Here is a 19,811-nt window from a genome sequence, read left to right as displayed (position 1 = left end):
GAAATCATTTCAAGTAGGCAATAAAGTCTTGCTTTACAATTCTCGATTACACCTTTTCCCTAGTAAGTTGAGATCCCATTAGGATAGTCCTTATGTTGTACATAATGTTTTTTCCCATGGTGTAGTAGAAATTTTGAATCCAGGGAATGGTGACAGTTTCAAGGTCAACGGTCAACGCCTAAAGCCATTCATTGAGTTGCCTACTGCAACTATGGAAGAGGTCATGGATCTCCATGAGCTTCTTTACTCTGCTGATCGCCTCTGGTATTTTTCCTCTCCTTTGTCTTTGTTTTTTACTTTCTTTCATGCATTGAGGACACTACATAGTTTTAGTATGGGGGGAGATAGATTCTTGAGCTGAATTATGTTGTGATCCTGACTTAAGCATAGGTGAGTTTAGAGCCATCTTAAAAAATTTTTGGAACGTTTTTTTTCTTTTTACTTGTGATTGAGAGAGATGAATCTGGTAACCTATGCTTTGAATTAATAAAGCTCTGGTTTCAAGAAGTGGAATTAATATATATCTCAAGGTAGGGGCCAAATCAGAAGCACAGCATTGTTTTTTCTAAAAAGGTCGATCTTATGAGTTTTTCTTGTCTACTTGAGTTTTAGTTAGGAGTTGAGACCGAGATTTGAGATTAAAGTGTTATTATTTCTGAACGAAGTTCTTCAAAAAAAATTTGGTTTATTGGTTGTATTAGACTGGGTGCTTCGCCTTAAGAAGCGAGGTTCCTAGGCTCGAAACACCTTTTAGCCCTGGATTAGAAAAAAGAAAGTGATTGAAGTTTTAGATCAGATTGCATCAATGTCTGAGTCACAGATATATGCAACAAGAGTATTCTGGCATTACTTAGTAACTTGGGTGTCTGGTGCAAGCCCTGCATGTCTTTCAAGCCAACTGCAGTACAAGGATAATTGAATTCAATTCTTAAGAAAGAAAGAAGAAGAACATTTGAATTTGTGCCTTTGTCTCAGTTCTTCGTTTAAGCTCCGAGCTGATTCTTTTGTATCCTTGAGGGCATACTTTGATTTTATCCCTAGGGTTGATAGTGTGAAAAATATGAGGAGATCCCTTAATTTAGATGTGTGTTAGTTCCATGGATTGTAGCGAATAATAAAGTTTGTGTGAGAGAATATCTAGAAAATCTCAAAGTAAGTTGTTTTTATTTTGGGGCTGCATTCTTTATCTTGACCATAGTATGGACTTACAATTGAATTTTGTGTGTATATTCACTGCAAACACTCATGAGACACAACTTGTCCACTAGGGGTAACCTAGGAGTTTAAAGGCTTGTTGCACATGCTAAGTGCAATCGTGATTCCTACGAAAGTGAGTTAGGTTTTTCTTTGTTTTTTTTAGTTTAGTTTTCCGTTTTATTTGCTCGAGGACTAGCAAAGTTTAAGTATGGGGGTATTTGATGAACATATTTATATGTGAATTTAAGCCTTTATATTCTTGTATTTTCATGCTTGAACGGAGCTACTTGAGATGTTTTTATGTGTTTTTAGGTTTTAGATCCATTCTTGAAAGAGAAGCCCAAATTATGTTAAGAAGCCTTTGTGGAGCTGAAATGCAAGGAATCAAGTTTTAAAGAAGGCCATGTCCATAGGCCCAAGAATTAATTTCATAAATGGGCTGGATCATTGGGCCATGCAGACCCAAGCAAGCCAATTCAAAATTTAATAGGGGTAGCTCATATTCCCATCGAAAATTCCAAGGGGTATTTTTGTCCAAGAGCATTGTTGGTGACATCTAGCATTTTCAGTTGTGAAGTAGAGCCCAAGTCAAAGCAAGCTACTCAAATCTGAGAAGATTGGAAAGATTTTCTTAGTGATTTGATTGAGATCTTCTATTTTTTGAGTTATGGATCCAATCTCCACCTCCCTCTCTATTCTTGGATAAATATCTCAACCTCTCTCTCTCTCTCTCTCTCTCTCTCTCTCTCTCTCTCTCTTTCTTCTTTTAAAAAAATCAAATTTAGAATTTCTTGGCTAGAAAATATTAACCAAGGGAATCGCTTCCTTGGCTAGACGAATTAGGAAAGAGAGAGGAAGGCTGACCGAATTTTGCAAGTGGGATTGGGGTTGTGTTTATAAGTATGGGGTCTTCTCCCCCCTTGAAATTCAGTCTCTCTTTAGTCTTTTGTTTTAGTATTCTTTCTCTTATTTTTCGCTTTCTAGTTTCTTTGTCTAAGCTTAGAACTTTGATGCAATTTTGTCTTTTTCATTCCTAGATCTAATGTAATTTAGGATTTTTAATCACCATCCCCTTATTACATTTGTGTAATTCAAGTTGTTGATTCAAGCTGAAAATTTTTCTTCAATGGTTCAATTTCAAGTTCTACACAAGCTAAGTTCTTTAATGTTTTGATTTTATTTTTATAGTTTAGTTTTAATGTTCTCTTCATCAACCCCCTCTCCTTCCATTGATTTTCCCATAGCCAACTAAACCCTCAACTCTTGGGGTAGGATGAAGCCATGAGGGAAGGATGAGTTGATGATTTGTATGCTTGTGCATTGATGGACATGTTCATTGTTTGGGCTTACAATTATTGACCGCCGCATTGTCCATGTCATCCTAATGGACTATATGCAATATTTCCATCGTAACCATTGTGACACCATTCATGTTCATGATTTTTAAGATCTAATTGTGTATTGAATGTGTACTACTCATAGGATATGTTAGCCCTTTTCACGGCATCTCCTACAGACCTAGACCATGATATATACAATGCTTTGAGCCCATCTCAATTTCAATCTACCCATCTCATTCTCTTACTTTTTGTGTTAATTCTGTTTACCCTAGTTTAGCCTAGTTTCTTAGTTTGATAGTTGATCTTGGTATTTTTCTTAGTTTAAGTTTAAAGATATAAATTGCTTGTTGAGTATACTTTGCCTATATTGAGAGTAAAGATTAAACGAACCTGACCTCCCTGAGTTCGACCCGTAGCTATAGCTGATACTGTGCGCTTATAATTATTTTTCTTATCAAACACCGACCGTGCCTGCGATGTTAGTAAACCAGCAGGAAACATCAGATGCAAGTAAGGATTCAAGGGGAACCTTGGATCTGACTATACTTCCGATGCTTTGTGCTTGTGCAGGATGGATCGGATCCAAGTGCGGATTCACGCCCAGGCTTGGATCCGACCATGCATCCGATGTAGGTTAAGCATAAATTTTGGAGGGTTCCTTACACCCAATCTACTCCAGTTGGATTTCTAAGCCCCAAGGGTTAGGGAGGGGGTGTCCCAGGGTCCATTAAGGTTTAGAAACACAAACATTCAATGGCTGAGAGATCCAATAGATTAATCTCCAAGAATCCAAAATCTAGGGTTCCTCTTGAGTGTTTGAAACCCTAAGGTCAATGGGGGTTCAAGTAGATGCTTTGATGGGCAAAATTAGAAGATAATACATTAGTTATGGAATCTCATAGTAACCTAGGGCGATACCTTGGGTTCCAAGTGAAACCCTAGGTTCAAAAGCCCAACCATTATGGCCCCAAAACCCCAAAGAGATCTAGAAGAAGAGAGAGAATCAGTTTCTGGTCTTACCAAGCCAAAAAGATGGAATCTCCAACCAATGAGCTCCATGTGTAGCTTCCTTGTGGGGCCAAGCTCCACTCACCAACCTCTCTCCTTCTCCTTCTCCTTCTTCTTCACCTTGCTTTCTCTCTTTCTTCTTAACTCTTCTTCACTCCCATGATTTTGTTAGGTTAGAATGAGTAATTAGTAATTAATAGTCACACACACTCTTATATAGCAAGACCCCATATTGGGCCTATTTGGCTAGGGCCGCTTAGTGTCCCCAACACACAAACTCATTTTAGATTCATTTTAAGACATAACTTGGGCCTTGTGGGTCCACCCACAAGGTCATCAAGGTAAAGGGGCTAGGGAAGGATTTAACCACGCCCAGGGACACACGCAACACCTGCATCATGGGGCATGTGGCCCCCACACAAGGTTTCAATCAAAAGGGCTTGATAGCAGAATCAGATGCAAGGCTGGATGCAACAGCAACACTGCATCCGCACTTTCATCCGATGTAGAAAAAAGACTTTTTAAACCTCAAAAAGGTCCGAGCTTGGGCCCATACTCCAAGCACTTAGAGAGGGTAATAACAAGTAATAAATAGGGTCAGTGACTTACCCCTCGTGCATCATGGTGTGTGCTCCATGATCTCAAAGAGCTTTCCCACTTTGATGATAACTTCATCGAGGAGCGAAGTGTCGATATGGCATGACATGGGGTGTTTCCTCCGATACTCCTCGCTCTTAGGACTTGTACTAGGAGGATAGTCGGTGAAGTCACCATCGACGAATTTCTCCCACTCCCGATTGAAGAATCTTTTCTCGACGGGCAAACCCATACTGAAATCAATGATCTTGTGGCTGGGCTTTACCACCATCAAGAACAGCTCACCAGCATACATGGTAGCACCATCTACACATCATGAGGATAAGAATAATTTATTAGGATCTCGGGTGCAGGTATAACATTCCCCCCACCTTACAAGAAATTTTGTCCTTGAAATTTGACATTCCTTATAAGTCACCAAAGGAAGGGTACTTCGCCTGTAGCTCCACTTTTGATTCCCAAGATGCTTCTTCCACTGGATGATTACACCACTTCACCTTCACATAAAAGATAGGTCGGTTGCGAAGGTGAACAATCTTGCTATCTAGAATCCACTCGGTCTACTCTTTATAGGTCATGTCAGCTGCAAGCTCTGGTAGTTATTGTAATAGGATATGACTCAAGTCATGAACGTACTTACACAACATGGATACGTGGAATACATCATATACACCCTCCAAGGATGGAGGAAGTACCAACCAATATGCCACTGGCCCGATTCTTACAAGGATCTCATAAGGTCCGATGAACCTTGGACTCAGCTTGGCCTTCTTACTGATTACATCACCCCTTTGGTGAGTGACACCGTGAGAAATACTTTATCCCCGACAATGAATTCTAAATCCTTCCTTCTCAGGTCTGCATAACCCTTTTGTCTGCACTGGGTTGCCTTGATTCGCTCATGAATCAGATCCACTTTCTCACAAGTTGCCTGGATCAACTCGAGACCAAGGATATGCCGTTCACCCACCTCATCCCAATAGAACGATGTTTGACACTTCTTCCCGTACTAAGCTTCAAGCAGTGCCATACCAATGGTAGCTTGGTAACTATTATTATAAGCAAACTCGATGAGCAAGATGTGCTCATCCCAGCTGCCTTGCATGTTAATGGCACAAGCTTGGAGCATGTCTTGTAGGGTCTGCCTCCTCTCTGACTGTCCGTCTATCTGAGGGTGGAAAGTGGTAATAAAACTCAGCAATATGCCCATGCCCTTCTAGAAACCACCCCAGAACTTGGATGTGAGTCTGGGATCTTTATCGAAGATGATGCTAACTAGAACTCCATGCAAGTAGACCACATTATCAATGTATGAGCGAGCCAGTTTGTCCACCGAGTAGGTGATCTTCATACGGATGAATTGGGTTGTCTTCATCACCCCTAGGTGTACGGGGTAACCCGGTAACGAAGTCCATAGTAACATGCTCCCACTTCCACTCCGGGATGAGCAATAACTGTAATAGACCATTAGGTCACTGCCCATCCACCTTCACCTGCTAACAAATGAGACATCTTGCCACATCTGTCTTCATTCCACTCCAAAAGTAGTGTCCTTTCAGGTCTCTGTACACCTTTGCACTGCCTGGATGGATTGAATAAGGGGAGTCATATGCTTCTGTCAACACCTCCTTCCTTAATTGTGCATCATTAGGAACACATAGCAAATCTCTAAACATGAGGACACCACCCACATTCAATGTAAAGTCTAGATCTCGTTGTGTGTCTTCCCGAATAGCTTCAATGATCTTTTGTGAGTCTTCATCGAAAGCTTGAGCCAATTGGACCCTTTGCATTAGTGTTGACTATACTGATAAGGCTACCAAAGATAGGGTAACACCCTCTGCCAATAACTCCAAGTCCATCCTCCTTGCTTCCTCAACAAGTTCTTCGTTGACAGCTAGTGATACCAGTGACAAGGTCTGAGATTTCTGGCTCAGCGCATGCACTACCACATTTACCTTGCCGGGATGGTAATGGATGGTGCAGTCGTAATCCTTCACCAACTCTAACCACCACCGCTATTGCATGTTGAGCTCCTTCTGCGTGAAGGAAATACTTGAGGCTCTTGTGGTCACTGTAGAATTTTCTCTTCTCACCATACAAGTAATGTCTCCAAATTTTCAGAGCGAAAACCACAGGTGCAAGCTCCAGATCATGAGTTGAGTAATTCTTCTCATAATCTTTCAACTGCCGAGAAGCATAGGCCACCACCTTCCCATCTTGCTTTAGAACACAGCCGAAGCCCATCTTGGATGCATCACTATAAACTACCATTCCTCCAGTACCAGCAGGAATGGTTTTACTGGAGTGGAAATCAATCTCTACTTCAACTCCTGGAAGCTCTTCTCATAGCTGTCAGATAATTCGAACTTCACACCCTTTCGGGTCAGTCATGTCATCGGAGCTGCAAATGTCTGTTACATTCTTGGGTGTCTCCCACTCAACTACCGACTTCACCTTGCCAGGACCAACTTCAATACCCTTTGCAGAGATAAGGTGCTCCAGAAATGCTACTTGTTGCAGCAAAAATTCACATTTACTAAACTTGGCACACAATTGCTTCTCCTTCAAACACTGTTATACTAGACGGAGATGGTTGGCATGCTCCTCTTCACTCTTGGAGTAGATCAAGATGTCATCAACAAAGATGATGACATACTTATCCAAAACATCATGGAACACCCGGTTCATCAACTCCATGAAGGCAATCGGGGTATTAGTCAACCCAAAGGACATGACCAAGAATTTGTAGTGGCTCTAGTGAGATCTGAATGTTATCTTGCTAATGTCACTGTCCCTAATCTTTAGCTGATGGTACTCCGTTCAAAGAACAATTTTTTAGAATACTTTGGCACCTTGTAGTTAGTTGAATAAGTCATCGATCCTAGGCAAAGGATACTGGTTCTTGATTGTCAATTTATTGAGCTCATAGTAGTCTATACACATCCTCATACTACCGTCCTTCTTCTTCACAAACAGTACAGGTGCTCCCCAAGGATATACACTGGGTCTAATAAAGCCCTTCTTCAACAGGTCTTGAAGTTATGTTTGTAACTCCTTTAACTTAGTTGGTGTCATCCTATAGGGAGCCTTAGACACTAGGGTTGCACCCAGTATCGGTTCTATCATGAATTCTGTCTCACGATCCGATGGCAACCATGTTAGATCTTCTTAAAAGACATCTAAGAAATCCTTCACCACAGTTATCTCCTCTAGAGGTCAGACCTTCGCTTCAGTGTCTACCACAAATGCTAGGTAACACTGATACCCCTCTTCCAATAATTTCTGGACTTAAAGGGCAGAGATGATGGCTATCTTGGGCTTCTCCCATCTAATGCCCTTGAATATAAATTTTGCACATTCTTCTGGCTTGAACAGGATTTTCTTCTTTGCACAGATTAGACTGGCCCCATGAGTGGATAGCCAATCCATACCCAAGATCATGTCGAAGCTCCTCATATCTAGAACTATCAAGCTTGCTACTAGCCCGCGGTCACATACACATACGGGACAAGGATCGTAAATCAAGTTAAGTTCAACCTTGCTACCCGTTGGTGTGCTAACTATTAGGTTCTGAGCCATTTGTTCGGTTTGATTGGCATCTTCTTAGCAAAAGAAGGGGAAACAAATGAGTGTGACGCTCCTAAATCAAACAGCACAGAAGCAGGTTGTGAACAAACAAAAATCATACCTGACAAACACCAAAACAAACCAATCATAACAATATAACCTACATGAATGCACCTTTCAAGGGTTAAGTACAGTACATGTGATAACATTAGGATCAGCCTGGGCTTCCTCATTGGTGATAGAATGCACACGCCCTTGAGTTCGGTTGGTGGGTGAAGGAAGAAGAGCGCGAACAACTGCCCAAGCTTGGGGTGCTTTAGGAGCCACAGTTGTTGTAGAACCTCCCTGTCGGGGATGTGGGCAATCTTCAATCATGTGCCCTGCTTCCTTACAATTATAACTAGTGAGTGTTTGGGTCCCAAAGAAAGGGGAGGGTGCTGACTTGGGTGCCTGGGCCGCATCAGGTCTGTGGTACTGAGTTGGGGAAGCAGGAGTGTAAGGTCCTCTCTTCTGAAACTTGCCAGACCCTTTGGAATCATAAGAAGGCATGGGCCTCTTGCCAGTCTGTATTGCCCTATAATTTTCTCTCTGTTGGTCCTCTATAACTTTGGCGACTTGGACCACCTACGCATGCGTAGGTTACTCATGCAACACCACAAAGGTGCTAATGCGGGATCTTGTCCCCCTTTCAAACCTCCTTGCCATAACATCTTCAGGCTTCAAGTACATCGGGGCAAAATAGAATAATTCTTCGAACAACTATTGATACTCAAGGACCGATTTGGATCCTTGATTCAGGCTCATGAACTCGGCTTCTTTCTTGTCACAGAAGTTCTGAGGGAAGTAATTCTTAAGGAAGACCTTAGTGAACTATGCCCAAGTAGCATTGGGATACGTCGCCCAAAAGTGTTCCTTAGAGGAGCGCCACCAAGCATTAGCGTCACCTTATAGTTGGAACACCGCACACCTTATCTTGTTCGTATCACTACATTGGAGTACTGTAAAGTTCCTCTCTAGATCCCTGATCCAGTGCACCGGGAAGAAAGAGTCATGGGCTAACTTGTAGAAGGTTGGAGGGCGATGCTTCTGAAACTTCTCTGAGAGTTTGGAGGCATCATCCCAAGTTGGTGCCACGACTTGGACTTGTAGGAAATCCGGAGTAGGAGGAAGAGGTACTGGCACCACTTGTGCCAAGGGTGTTCCACCAGCAGCAGGGGCCGAAGGTGGAGTACCAGGTGCAGCAGCAACTGTAGGAGCAAGTGGAGGGGGAGTCACTTGAACTGGAGGAGGTACTTGCAGCCTCTCCCTAGTAATATCTTGGAGCTGATTAGTTATGGCTTGGATGAATGCGCGTTGCTCTTGTTGCGTGTCACGATGCTCTTGTTGCATAGCACGCAATATATTTTCCAACAAGGTGGCCACGTCCGCATTATTTTGGATGGGGGGGGTACTGGTAAGGCCATATTGGAGGCATCATCGGCATCATCTGGAGGAGGGGAATGATTCCTATTTTGGGTATTAACCATGACGGATACCTATTCAAGGTTAAGACTGTCAGTGCATGTTAAGCATAGGATAACACAAAAGAATGCGATCCATTTCATAAGTGATGCACTCATATGACAAGCCTAAGACATGAAGAAAAGGTTAACAATAAAGTGCAAGAAGAGTCGGAGAGGGATAGACCAAGAAAAACCAACCAAAATAGTTTTTAAGAGGGTCGGATGCAAGGACGGATGCAACTAGTGACCTTGAATCCAACTGTGCCTCCGATCAGTCCCGATGTACAGGATACATCAGATGCAAGTACGGATTCAAGGAAAATCCTTGGATCCAACCTTGCATCCGATCCTATATACTTATGCAGGAAACATCGGATCCACAAACGGATTCAATCCTGGGAGTGCACCCGTACGTGCGTCCGATGCAATTTTCTCTTTAAAAAAAAGGGCCCGCGACTGACCTTTCTCAATTCAAACTTCTCCTATTTTGGCTCTAACGCTCGGAGGTGTTCTTGGATGTGACCGTACGTGGTTCCCTTGCTTTCCTTGGTGGTTTTTGCTCATCAAACTCAAGGTTCAACCCTCCAAACACTTCAAGGTATGGATCATCTTCTCCAAACTCTTTTTTTTTTTTCCAGATTTTTCTCCATGTATGAACCCTAGAAAGTTCGTTTCTCTCTAGTTTGGGGATTTGCTTGAAATCAGTCACTCAATGTGTGATTACTCTCAAGACTTGCACAAGGTAGGGTTGTTTGCATAACCCATTAACCTCTTCATACACCCATTCAAGATTTTGGGCAAAGGTGTGGATGAAACAAGCCCAAATTCGAAATGTCTTCTCTTCTTTGGGCAGAAACCTGGGAGGGATTTTCACAAGCATTTTCCTTCCATTATTTTCTCATGAACAATCATTTGTAATACCATTCATGCTGTTAGGCCAATCATCAATGAGTTTAAGCTAAAATGTTGAATTTTTCTTATTCTAGGTTGAAATTTCTGCATTGTTTTGGGATAAATCATGATGTGACTTGTATACAATCATTTTCCCCCATTTATCTCTTGTGGTTTGTGTTGTTTGTAATCCCAAATTTGTACTTGATCCCCCTTTATCAGCCTAGGTTTGGATTTGAAAGAAGGATTTCAAGATTACTAAGGTTTTCGATTTTTCCATGGTGGTGTCAAATGGGTTACATAACTAGACTTGAAAGTTCTCTAATTTTGCTGGTTTGACTTACTCATACTCACCCAATTACTTGCACCCTTTAGCTTTGGTATGTCTTGTGGATTTAGTTTGGAAGTGAGGGTAATAGATAGTTACCTTCTCACTTTAAACTCGACTTCTAATAGTACTTAGCACAATGTATAGCCTTAAACATGATAGTACGTACTATTTGCTGCACTTTGGAGGGACAGGAACTAAGCCTTAACATGAAAGGTTCTTTATATATATATTATACATTGTTTCTTAGATAGAGTACTATTGATTAATGTCTACCAAATTGCTGTTTTATTATTTTCTTTTTGATAGGAAGGATATAGCTCATTGGGGTTGGGAATTATAATCTCAATGTGAGATTGCTTCCCCAGAACTTAACTTAAACATTTTATCATTGAGATTAAAGATTTTCTTTTCTTTACTTATTTTCTGTGTGTAGGCCCCTCGATCACCATGCCTCAAAGACAAAGGAATGTTGCCGTTCAGGCCAATGCACCTGTTGCTTTTGATGCCCAATGGTTCTAGTTTGTAGAGGCACAGGATATATACCGAAACCACTTTCATGAGAGGGAAATCCTTGAGGGTCGAGACGTTTTTGTGAATGATCTCGAGGCCTACAAGGTAAGAGCTAGGTTCAATGCATTGGGGTGGAGTGCCATGCTCACACCCCTAAAGTACTTTTATCCAAACTTTGTCCACCACTTCTACTTAAACCTGAGGATCGAGCGTGAGGACAGCCTACATTGCCGAATCACCCGCTATGTGAAAGGGGTGGAGATTTCATTTAACCTCCGATAATTGAGTGACATTATAGGGGTATCCTCAAACGGGGTTTCGGCTTACCATCCATCAACAGACGATCCTCATGAGTTCCTTGATGCCGAGGAGTACAGGAAGCCCTTCCTCTATCTTACCAAGGGGGTTTATGGTAAGAAGGTGATGGAGGTGCACTATGGTAAGTCCCAATGGGTACTCAGTGGACTGATCCAAATAAATTTGTTGAAGAAGGGAGGGCATAGCATGGAACCTCCCATCATGTTGGCCTACTTCACATTTTGCCTCTACAAGCCAAAACCTGTGTGTCTCCCGTATGCCATTCTCCGGACCATGACCCACCCATTGCTTCATCTTAGGAAGAAGAACGATATGTCGTATGGATGACTCCTTAGAGCTATCTTTGAGCGATTCCAAGTGAATCTAGAGGGTGATGAGAAGTTTGTGACTGGTCAGACTCCATTTGATCATCACTCTCTTGGTCGGATGGGTGTCCAGATCGATACTTATAGTGACGAGGAACCTATTCCCCCACTACAGGGTTATGGTATTGGGCTTCCACTTAAGAAGCACAGATGTGGCATCATCCTCTTCTGCCCCTCCTCCCAGGAGTGACACTGATAGGCTACTAGCTGTCGACAGCTACGCATCGATATGAATCAGGGGTTTGCTGATATCAAAAGGCAGTTCGTCACCTATGATAGTCGCTTTGAATGATGGAGAAGGATATCCACAACATCAATGCCTACCTGTACTATGAAGGCAATGATGAGGAGGAAGACAGTGATGATTTGATGGAAGACTAGGCTCCACAGCATCAAGTAGTAGCATAGGGTTTTATTGGTACTGTTGGTTATTTTTTTTTATTTTCATTTCTCAGTCTATGTAAGAACCTGATGTATTCAACTAAAATTTTGTAGTTTCTTTTTATTTTTAAGGATGATGTAATCACCTCCAGGGGAGGGTTATGAGTAACAGCTGAATTCCAAAGGAACGGATATATATTTATATAAAGTCTTTTTCTTTCGACTGTTGTTCTTATTATTTGCTATAGTTATCAGATTTCACCCGAGCTAATCTTCTCACTAAGTTTGCACATAATCCAATTATTCTCTTTGGAAGCTTTTAAGTTAGATCCTACTTGTGTAGAGTAAATCAGGAATCTTTACTAGACTGTGGTTAGTGCAAAGCATCACTCTCTAATACCATGCTATCATGCCCCTATCCCAATAAGAAATAATATAGTAAAAGGTATGACTAGGACAACACATGTCATCCTAATAAGCTACCAGGATCACGAATGCAGTATCCCAATACATAGTTTTAAACTAATATTAACACAATAATATCAGAGTGTGAAAGTTAAAGGAATATTACATTTCCAAAAGAGATCAGTGTTTACGGAAACGTTACAGTAGTTATCGTACATTCAATCGACTAAATGATACTTTAGTAAGTTAACAATTATCCCGACTGACCATCATATAACTACTCAAAATATAAGTATAACAGTTAAATGTTTATACAAGGCACAAAGCCCAAAATAATCAAAAGGGGTAAGCCCCACATCAGTATGCCCTATAGGCACAATCATCGCAAGGACATCCATCGTCGTGCTTCTCAGTCATAGCCTTTGGATCCAGCACCAATAGTATCATAGTCCAAGGCTTGGACCTCGAGACCCGCAAGATATCCATCATCTGCATCATAATCTAAAAGAGAGTACACAAAGGGGTTAGCTCCATTAAGCCAGTGAGGGGATGGGGAATGCATGTAATTATTATCCATTTCCACCTATCACACAGTCTAAGTCACTGGGCATATGCTACTATAACTCGAGAGACACCATGGGTCACTTATCCTATCACCACTGTGAAATCTCAATTGTTACCAAGGGGTCCGTGCTGGTCACAGCCCTAAAACCCCCAAAGGCAGACCCCAATGACAGTGACAGTGGTCATCCCTAACCTGGCCTCTCTCTCCCACAGGCAGCAGGGAGCCCTGATCACCCGACACCTAACCCCTACTTGTAAGGGTCATAACATAGGGAATAAATCCTAACCGCAGTTATACCGCATGAAAACCCATCATCTCGAGAGGTATTTCGGGTGCATCAACGTCTCATACCATCTAACACCCGGGTATCAGCATGGCACGGCGCATACTGATCATTATGATATGTAATAGAAGTTCACATAGTTCTAGGATTCCGATGCTAGTATTTCCCGACATCATAACCTGATACAAGGATGAAGAAAAACACATAACAACATTCATATCAAATCACAAACAAGATAAATAATGCAATTATGCAACATGCGCGATAGTGATACAAGTAGCATGATAGGTATATGTTTAATATAGGCGAACCCAAGAAAGTCACCCAAACCCACTACTGATTGTTTATTATAGAACTTGTAATCGCGTATCGATTCTCGCTTAAATCACCCTTCCGCTCGCGTAAGAATGCCTAGGAAAGTGTGTAAGAGTGTTAGAAGAGGTAGGGAAAGTTCTCGTAGCGAAGCCCCATAGGTTTTAAGGGTTACTGGCTTTGACAATAGCATTGGATGCAAGTATGAATTCAAGGGGAACCTTGGATCTGACTGTGCCTTTGATGCATTGTGTCTATGCACGATGGATCGGATCCAAGTGTGGATTCATGCCCAGGCTTAGATTCGACCGTGCATCTGATGTAGGTTAAGCACGAATTTTGAAGGGTTCCTTGTACCCAATCTACTCCACTTGGATTTCTAAGCCCCAAGGGTTAGGGATGGGGTGTCCTAGGGTCCATTAAGGTTTAGAAACACAAAACATTCAAAGGTTGAGAGATCCAATAAATCAATCTTCAAGCATCCAAATTTTAGGGTTCCTCTTGAGTGTTTGAAACCCTAAGGTCAATGGGGGTTCAAGTAGGTGCTTTGATGGGTGATTAGAAGACAATACATTAGTTATGGAGTCTCATAGTAACCTAGGGCCATACCTTGGGTTCCAAGTGAAACCCTAGGTTCAGAAACCCAACCATTAATGCCCCAAAACCCCAAAGAGATCTAGAGGAAGAGAGAGAATCGGTTGCTAGGGGGTCTTACCAAGCCAAGAAGATGGAAGCTCCAACCAATGAGCTCCATGTGTGGCTTCCTTGTGGGGCCAAGCTCCACTCACCAACCTCTCTCCTTCTCCTTCTTCTTCTCCATACTTTCTCTTTCTTCTTAACTCTCCTTCTCTCCCACGATTTTGTTAGGTTAGAATGAGTAATGACTAATGAATAGTCGCACACACTCTCATATAGCAAAAACCCACATAGGGCCTGTTCGGCTAGGGCCCCTTAATGTCCCCAACACAAACTCATTTTAGATTCTTTTTAAGACATAACTTAGGCCTTGTGGGTCCACCCACGAGATCATCAAGGTAAAGGGGCTAGGGTAGGATTTAACCACGCCCGGGGACACCCGCAACACCCGAATCATGGAGCATGTAGGCCCCACACAAGGTTTCAATCAAAAGGGCTTGATAGCAGAATCGGATGCAAGGCCGGATGCAACAACAACACTACATCCGCACTTTCATCCGATTCAAGAAAAAGAACTTTTTAAACCTTAAAAAGGTTCGGGCTTGGGCTCGCACTCCAAGGACTTAGAGAGGGTGGTAACAAGTAATAAATAAGGCTAGTGACTTACCCCTCGTGCATCATGGTTTATTCTCCGTGATCCTGAAGAGCTTCCCCACTTCGATGCTAACTTCATTGAGGAGTGAAGGGTCGATATGGCACGACATGAGGCGTTCCCTCCGGTACTCCTCGCTCTTAGGGCTTGTATTATAAGGATAGTTGGTGAAGTCACCATCGATGAATTTCCCCCACTCCTGGTTGAGGAGTCTTTCCTCGACGGGCAAACCCATACTGAAATCAATGATCTTGTGGTTAGACTTGACCACCATCGAGAATAGCTCACCGGCATACATGGCAGCATTATCTACACATCTCGAGGATAAGAATAATTTATTAGGATCTCGGGTGCGGGTATAACAAAAATAACAAATTTCAACCGTTATTTAATGGCGGTCCATGAGGGTCAGTACCATATCTTTATCAGGATTTGGGGCGTTACAAAGTACCCTGCCTGAGCAGCTTAGAACACCACCCACCCCCCCCCCCCCCAAAAAAAGGCCTTTTTTCACACTTGGGTAGGCTTGAAACCATGCCGATCACTAAATTCTATGTTAAAACTCCAAACTACAAATGGTTTTAAATTTCGATTAAACTCCTTTTCAAAAAAATACTAGTACATCATTCGCTCCATCACACAACTCATCTAAAACTATTATTAACATTTTAAAGAATCTATAACTAAGAATATATGAACGCAAAACTCTCTCTCTCTCTCTCTCTCTCACCCACACATACACACACACAAAAAAAAAAAAAAAAAACAATGGATCCATTAATAAATTATGGCATGCTTCAAAATAGAAACATATGCATTATAGTCAACATTATATTTAAATGCACTATTCATGACTTTGCCATATATTAACAAAAATCATAAATGCTGTAAGCAAAGAATAATTACATAGAATAAACTAGTTTATTACCATGAAATAAATTCTATTTATTCAAAATATTTAAAACTGAATCAAAGCTAGCATTGAGGAAGAAGAAGTTTGAAATGACCATGCATCACCCTAAATGTGCCTCTTTTTTTTTCCTTCGTAAAATACTCATCTGATGCTCCCAAATTGGTTTTGAAAGGTATATGTGAGCGGATCTTTATCACCTCCAGTTTGCTGACCGGCCCAGTTCCCCAGTTCCTCTAACAAAGGGGGGCTGAAATGACCTCTCTACCCATGCCCAAACACCTTGCCCGGGTGGGGTCCACCATTCCCCTATTAGAGGAACTGGGGAACTGGGCCGGTCAGCAAACTGGAGGTGATAATTTTCCATATGTGAGCACAGTCCAACTTGACTAGGTTTCTTTGGGTCAAATGGAAGCAAAAACAACACTACTATTTTAGGAGAACTTCAAAACAAGGACGTCAAAAAACTCAAGAAATCTTAATTTATGATCTATGATTGAATTTAATTTATGATTTAACTCATGTTAATTAAATTGGTGAATTACTATACATAGTTATAGTTTTTATGTAATCTTTGGTCCTGTCATTTGTAATCAAAAGATAATAAAATGAATTCCTTATGAGATTTGTGCATCGTACTAAAAGGGCAAACAAGGAAGATTATAAATTATTTAACACCATAAGGTGTGTCGACAAAAAAATCCCTTTAATAAGCGACTAAAAGTTAGAAGAGCAGCAAACCATGCAGAACCATGTCCCATTCAATATTCGATAGAAAATTCCTAAAATTCCTTTCGTGTATTATAGGTTTTTTTTTTTTTTTTTTTTTGGTATTACTGGCTTCGATCTAGGAACTGAAGATCTGGCAAAGTATGAGGCCGATGAGTTGGGTTCCCATAATTCATAAAAGAGGTCATATTCTCAAAACATAATTTAATTAGATGTGAAATATAAAAATCCCTTCTCGTGGGTGTTCTCTCTCTCTCTCATACATAAATAGCCACGAAATTAAAATATAATAGAACCATGATCTGTCATGAAAAGGGGAATGTTACAATCAGTGATTGATCACGAGTTCTCTCTCTCTCTAAAACACGTTTATAATTTGGATCTAACATGAATGTGTGAAGGGGCAATTACTATCACTACTCTACACTTAGCCTATATTGTTAGATATGTGTGTCCATCAAACCCGGTTCGGTCCGATTCAATCCGGTTTACCTTTGTATTGAACTTTTATACATTTTAGTTTAATATTAGCACATGCGATATAAACTTTTTGAGCATTATGTGTCCGTAAGTTATACTTTAAATGGTAGTCACGACTAGGGTTTGGGCTGGGCACCCTTATCATATGGTCGTCGCATTGGGTATGCCTAGACATGTGATGTCAGGGTACGAATGGGAGTACTCACATGTTGATGTGTGTATTGGCAAAGAATCTACTTTGTCGATTCCTTCATGTATTACTGCCGGATGTAGGAAGGGATAGACATGTGTCACCGACACCCTTTTGCCTGAGGGAACCCTGTCACTGGAAAGTGTGACCGCATTCTTTGGTTCATCTATGACTGAGACTCAAGCGAGTCAAAGCCGGTGTTTTGGGAATGCGTGAACACTTTGTGAGTGAAGGAGTTACTCAACATGGTTACCACTGCCCGATTGGGGAACACCAAGATAGAGATTGTCTGTGTATGGTCGGATTGGAATCTGGATCCAGTGTCGTTTTGGAAATGGTTTTGCAAAATTTGTTTTACATAAAATGATACATTATTTATAGTTATGTTAAATAAAATGTTTAATCGAGTTTTGCGGGACCCGATCAGATGCACAGACTTTCTTATATGGACATGTACTATGGATTGGGGTTTGGCAGTACATGTGTACATGCCCTAGATTCCAAAATGATGGTGTTGATTAGTGGGGGGGCTGTACATGATAAATTGTTATCATATAGGGATTTATTTGGAATTTGCTAATTTAATTGGCTCTTTATTTAATTAATGGATTTGGTGCTAATTGTAATTACCCATTAATAATTAAATAAAGAATCTAATTAATACTTTCCCTATTAGATTCTGCTTCTTCACCTGTGTAGCACTTTGAGTTTAAACAGAACTGCCAAACAAAGAGAGAGAGAGTCAGACTCTCACAGGAGTTCTATTAAATCCAAATAATATATATAGGGGACCAAAACGCAGAAGGGAGGGAAGCTCTCCACGTTTTTGGCAGACACTCTCTCTCCTACATTTTTTGTCTCTCTCTCTCCCTCTTGTGATCTCGCTTCTTCTTCTTGCTTCTCTCATCTGTGTTTGAGAGTTAGGGTTTGAGAAACCCTAGATTTGTGCTGAAGAGTTTGAGAGCATCTGGGATTGGCTTGAAGAACCTTGGTAGCACCATTGGAGGTTCAGATATGTTTGCTTGGAGCGCTCACTGGAGGAAGAACCACTGTCTATTGGAGGAGCAATACTTGAGGCTCACCAGGTTAGCAGTTCTTTATTAATTCCTTCAGTTTATTGATTATTAATATTTATGGGATACGAAAGAAACTCGAATCGATTAATTTTCGCTGCGCATTCGAGTATGGGATGGATCCCTCTTGCCATGTGATGGACTAGAGATGAATTTCTCCGTCCCTATTGTGATAATTAATTTTATGGGACGCAATAGGGGAGGAGAAACCCTAATAGGGATGCACCCGGGTTCCCGTGGGCGACCATGGGAAACCCTAAAATTTAATGGGGCACCCATGGGACACCATGGGATAACGCAGGACGTGCAAAACCCTAATTTTTCTGTATATTGGTTTTCCTAGGGAACCATGGTTTGATCCCTGGACCGTTGTTTGACCAACATATATTTACCAAAACTATGCTACCTTAAATTTCTTTTCTAATACTACCTTGTTTTTAAAATTTTTACATCTCCTTCTACCCACATATTTTTAAATACCCAGATTGCCCTTCCTTTTCACCTAGTAACCTGCTAATCTATTTAACCTACCATTCTTCTTCTATATTTTTACTATTTTTGTCATAAAATAGCAAAAAAATCAAAGCACCCACCTGCTTCTCTCTCCCATTTTTTACTCCATTCGGTTTTTTTTCTTCAATTTTTCTATTTAATTAATTTTTTATTCAACATTTCATCTTCATCACTCTTCTTTGAACAGATCGACCTGCTTCAGTTGGGTTGCATCCTACAAAATAAGGAGAAGAACTAAAGCAGGTCAATCAGTTTGAAGAAAGCTTTGAGATTGTCCTTTTGAGGAGGCTTAGAGAGAAGAAACGGGTGGGTGCTTTGATTTTTTACTATTTTAATGACAAAAATAGTAAAAAATAGAAGAATATTGGTAGGTTAAATATATTAGGAGGTTACTAGGCATGTTTTGAGGTATCGGTATTGTATCGCCCGTATCGAGCGATACGTACCGGTTTTGCTAGTCACTGATTCCGATATTGTATCGGTACAACAGTACGGTTAAGGAGAAAAAGTCTCAAAAAAAAAACTCATTTTTAAAGGAGAATCAGGGGCAAAGTTGTCCAATACAGCCAATTCAGGCAAATATCGTATCGATTTAGATACCCGTTCCGATACCGTGAACTAAAACCATGTTACTAGGTGAAAAGGAAGGACAATCTGGGTATTTAAAAACATGAGGGTAGAAGGAGATGTAAAAGTTTAAAAGCAGTGTAGGATGAGAAAAGAAATTTAAAGTAGGATAATTTTAATAAATATAGGCTAAGTGTAGGGTAGTGATAGTAATTGCCCCATAATGAAATATTTTCCAATCAAGTCCTAATCATCTTAAGTTAAATAGGCTACAACAAAATATCCATTATATATAATACCTTATAAGCTTAGGCAAAAAAACAAGCAATATTGATGGGTGAAACTTGAAAGGCAAAAAGAGGGGATGGAGAGCCACTGATTATCTAAGCAAAAATACATGATCCTTTTTTCTTCTCTCGTTTTTTAAAATAGATACAAAAATTGCACGCTTGTGGCTACAACAGAACCTTTGGCAAGGCAAGCCAA

At 40.9% G+C, this 19,811-nt stretch overlaps 1 protein-coding gene across 1 annotated transcript; it reads right to left on the bottom strand.

Moving 5' to 3' along the window:
- Positions 1–4,164: 4,164 nt before the first annotated feature.
- Positions 4,165–5,935, bottom strand: LOC122638887. Its single transcript, XM_043831739.1, has 2 exons — positions 5,653–5,935; positions 4,165–4,448 (listed from the first exon to the last, which is right to left on the bottom strand). Exons 1-2 carry the CDS (start codon positions 5,933–5,935, stop codon positions 4,165–4,167), a joined length of 567 nt encoding a protein of 188 aa, XP_043687674.1.
- Between the last annotated feature and the right edge of the window lie 13,876 nt (positions 5,936–19,811).

This window comes from Telopea speciosissima, chromosome 9 (genome assembly GCF_018873765.1).
Source record: "Telopea speciosissima isolate NSW1024214 ecotype Mountain lineage chromosome 9, Tspe_v1, whole genome shotgun sequence".
Taxonomy (NCBI): Eukaryota; Viridiplantae; Streptophyta; class Magnoliopsida; order Proteales; family Proteaceae; genus Telopea; species Telopea speciosissima.
Note: the sequence above shows the minus strand (reverse complement) of the source record. Positions and strands in the feature narration are given on the sequence as shown.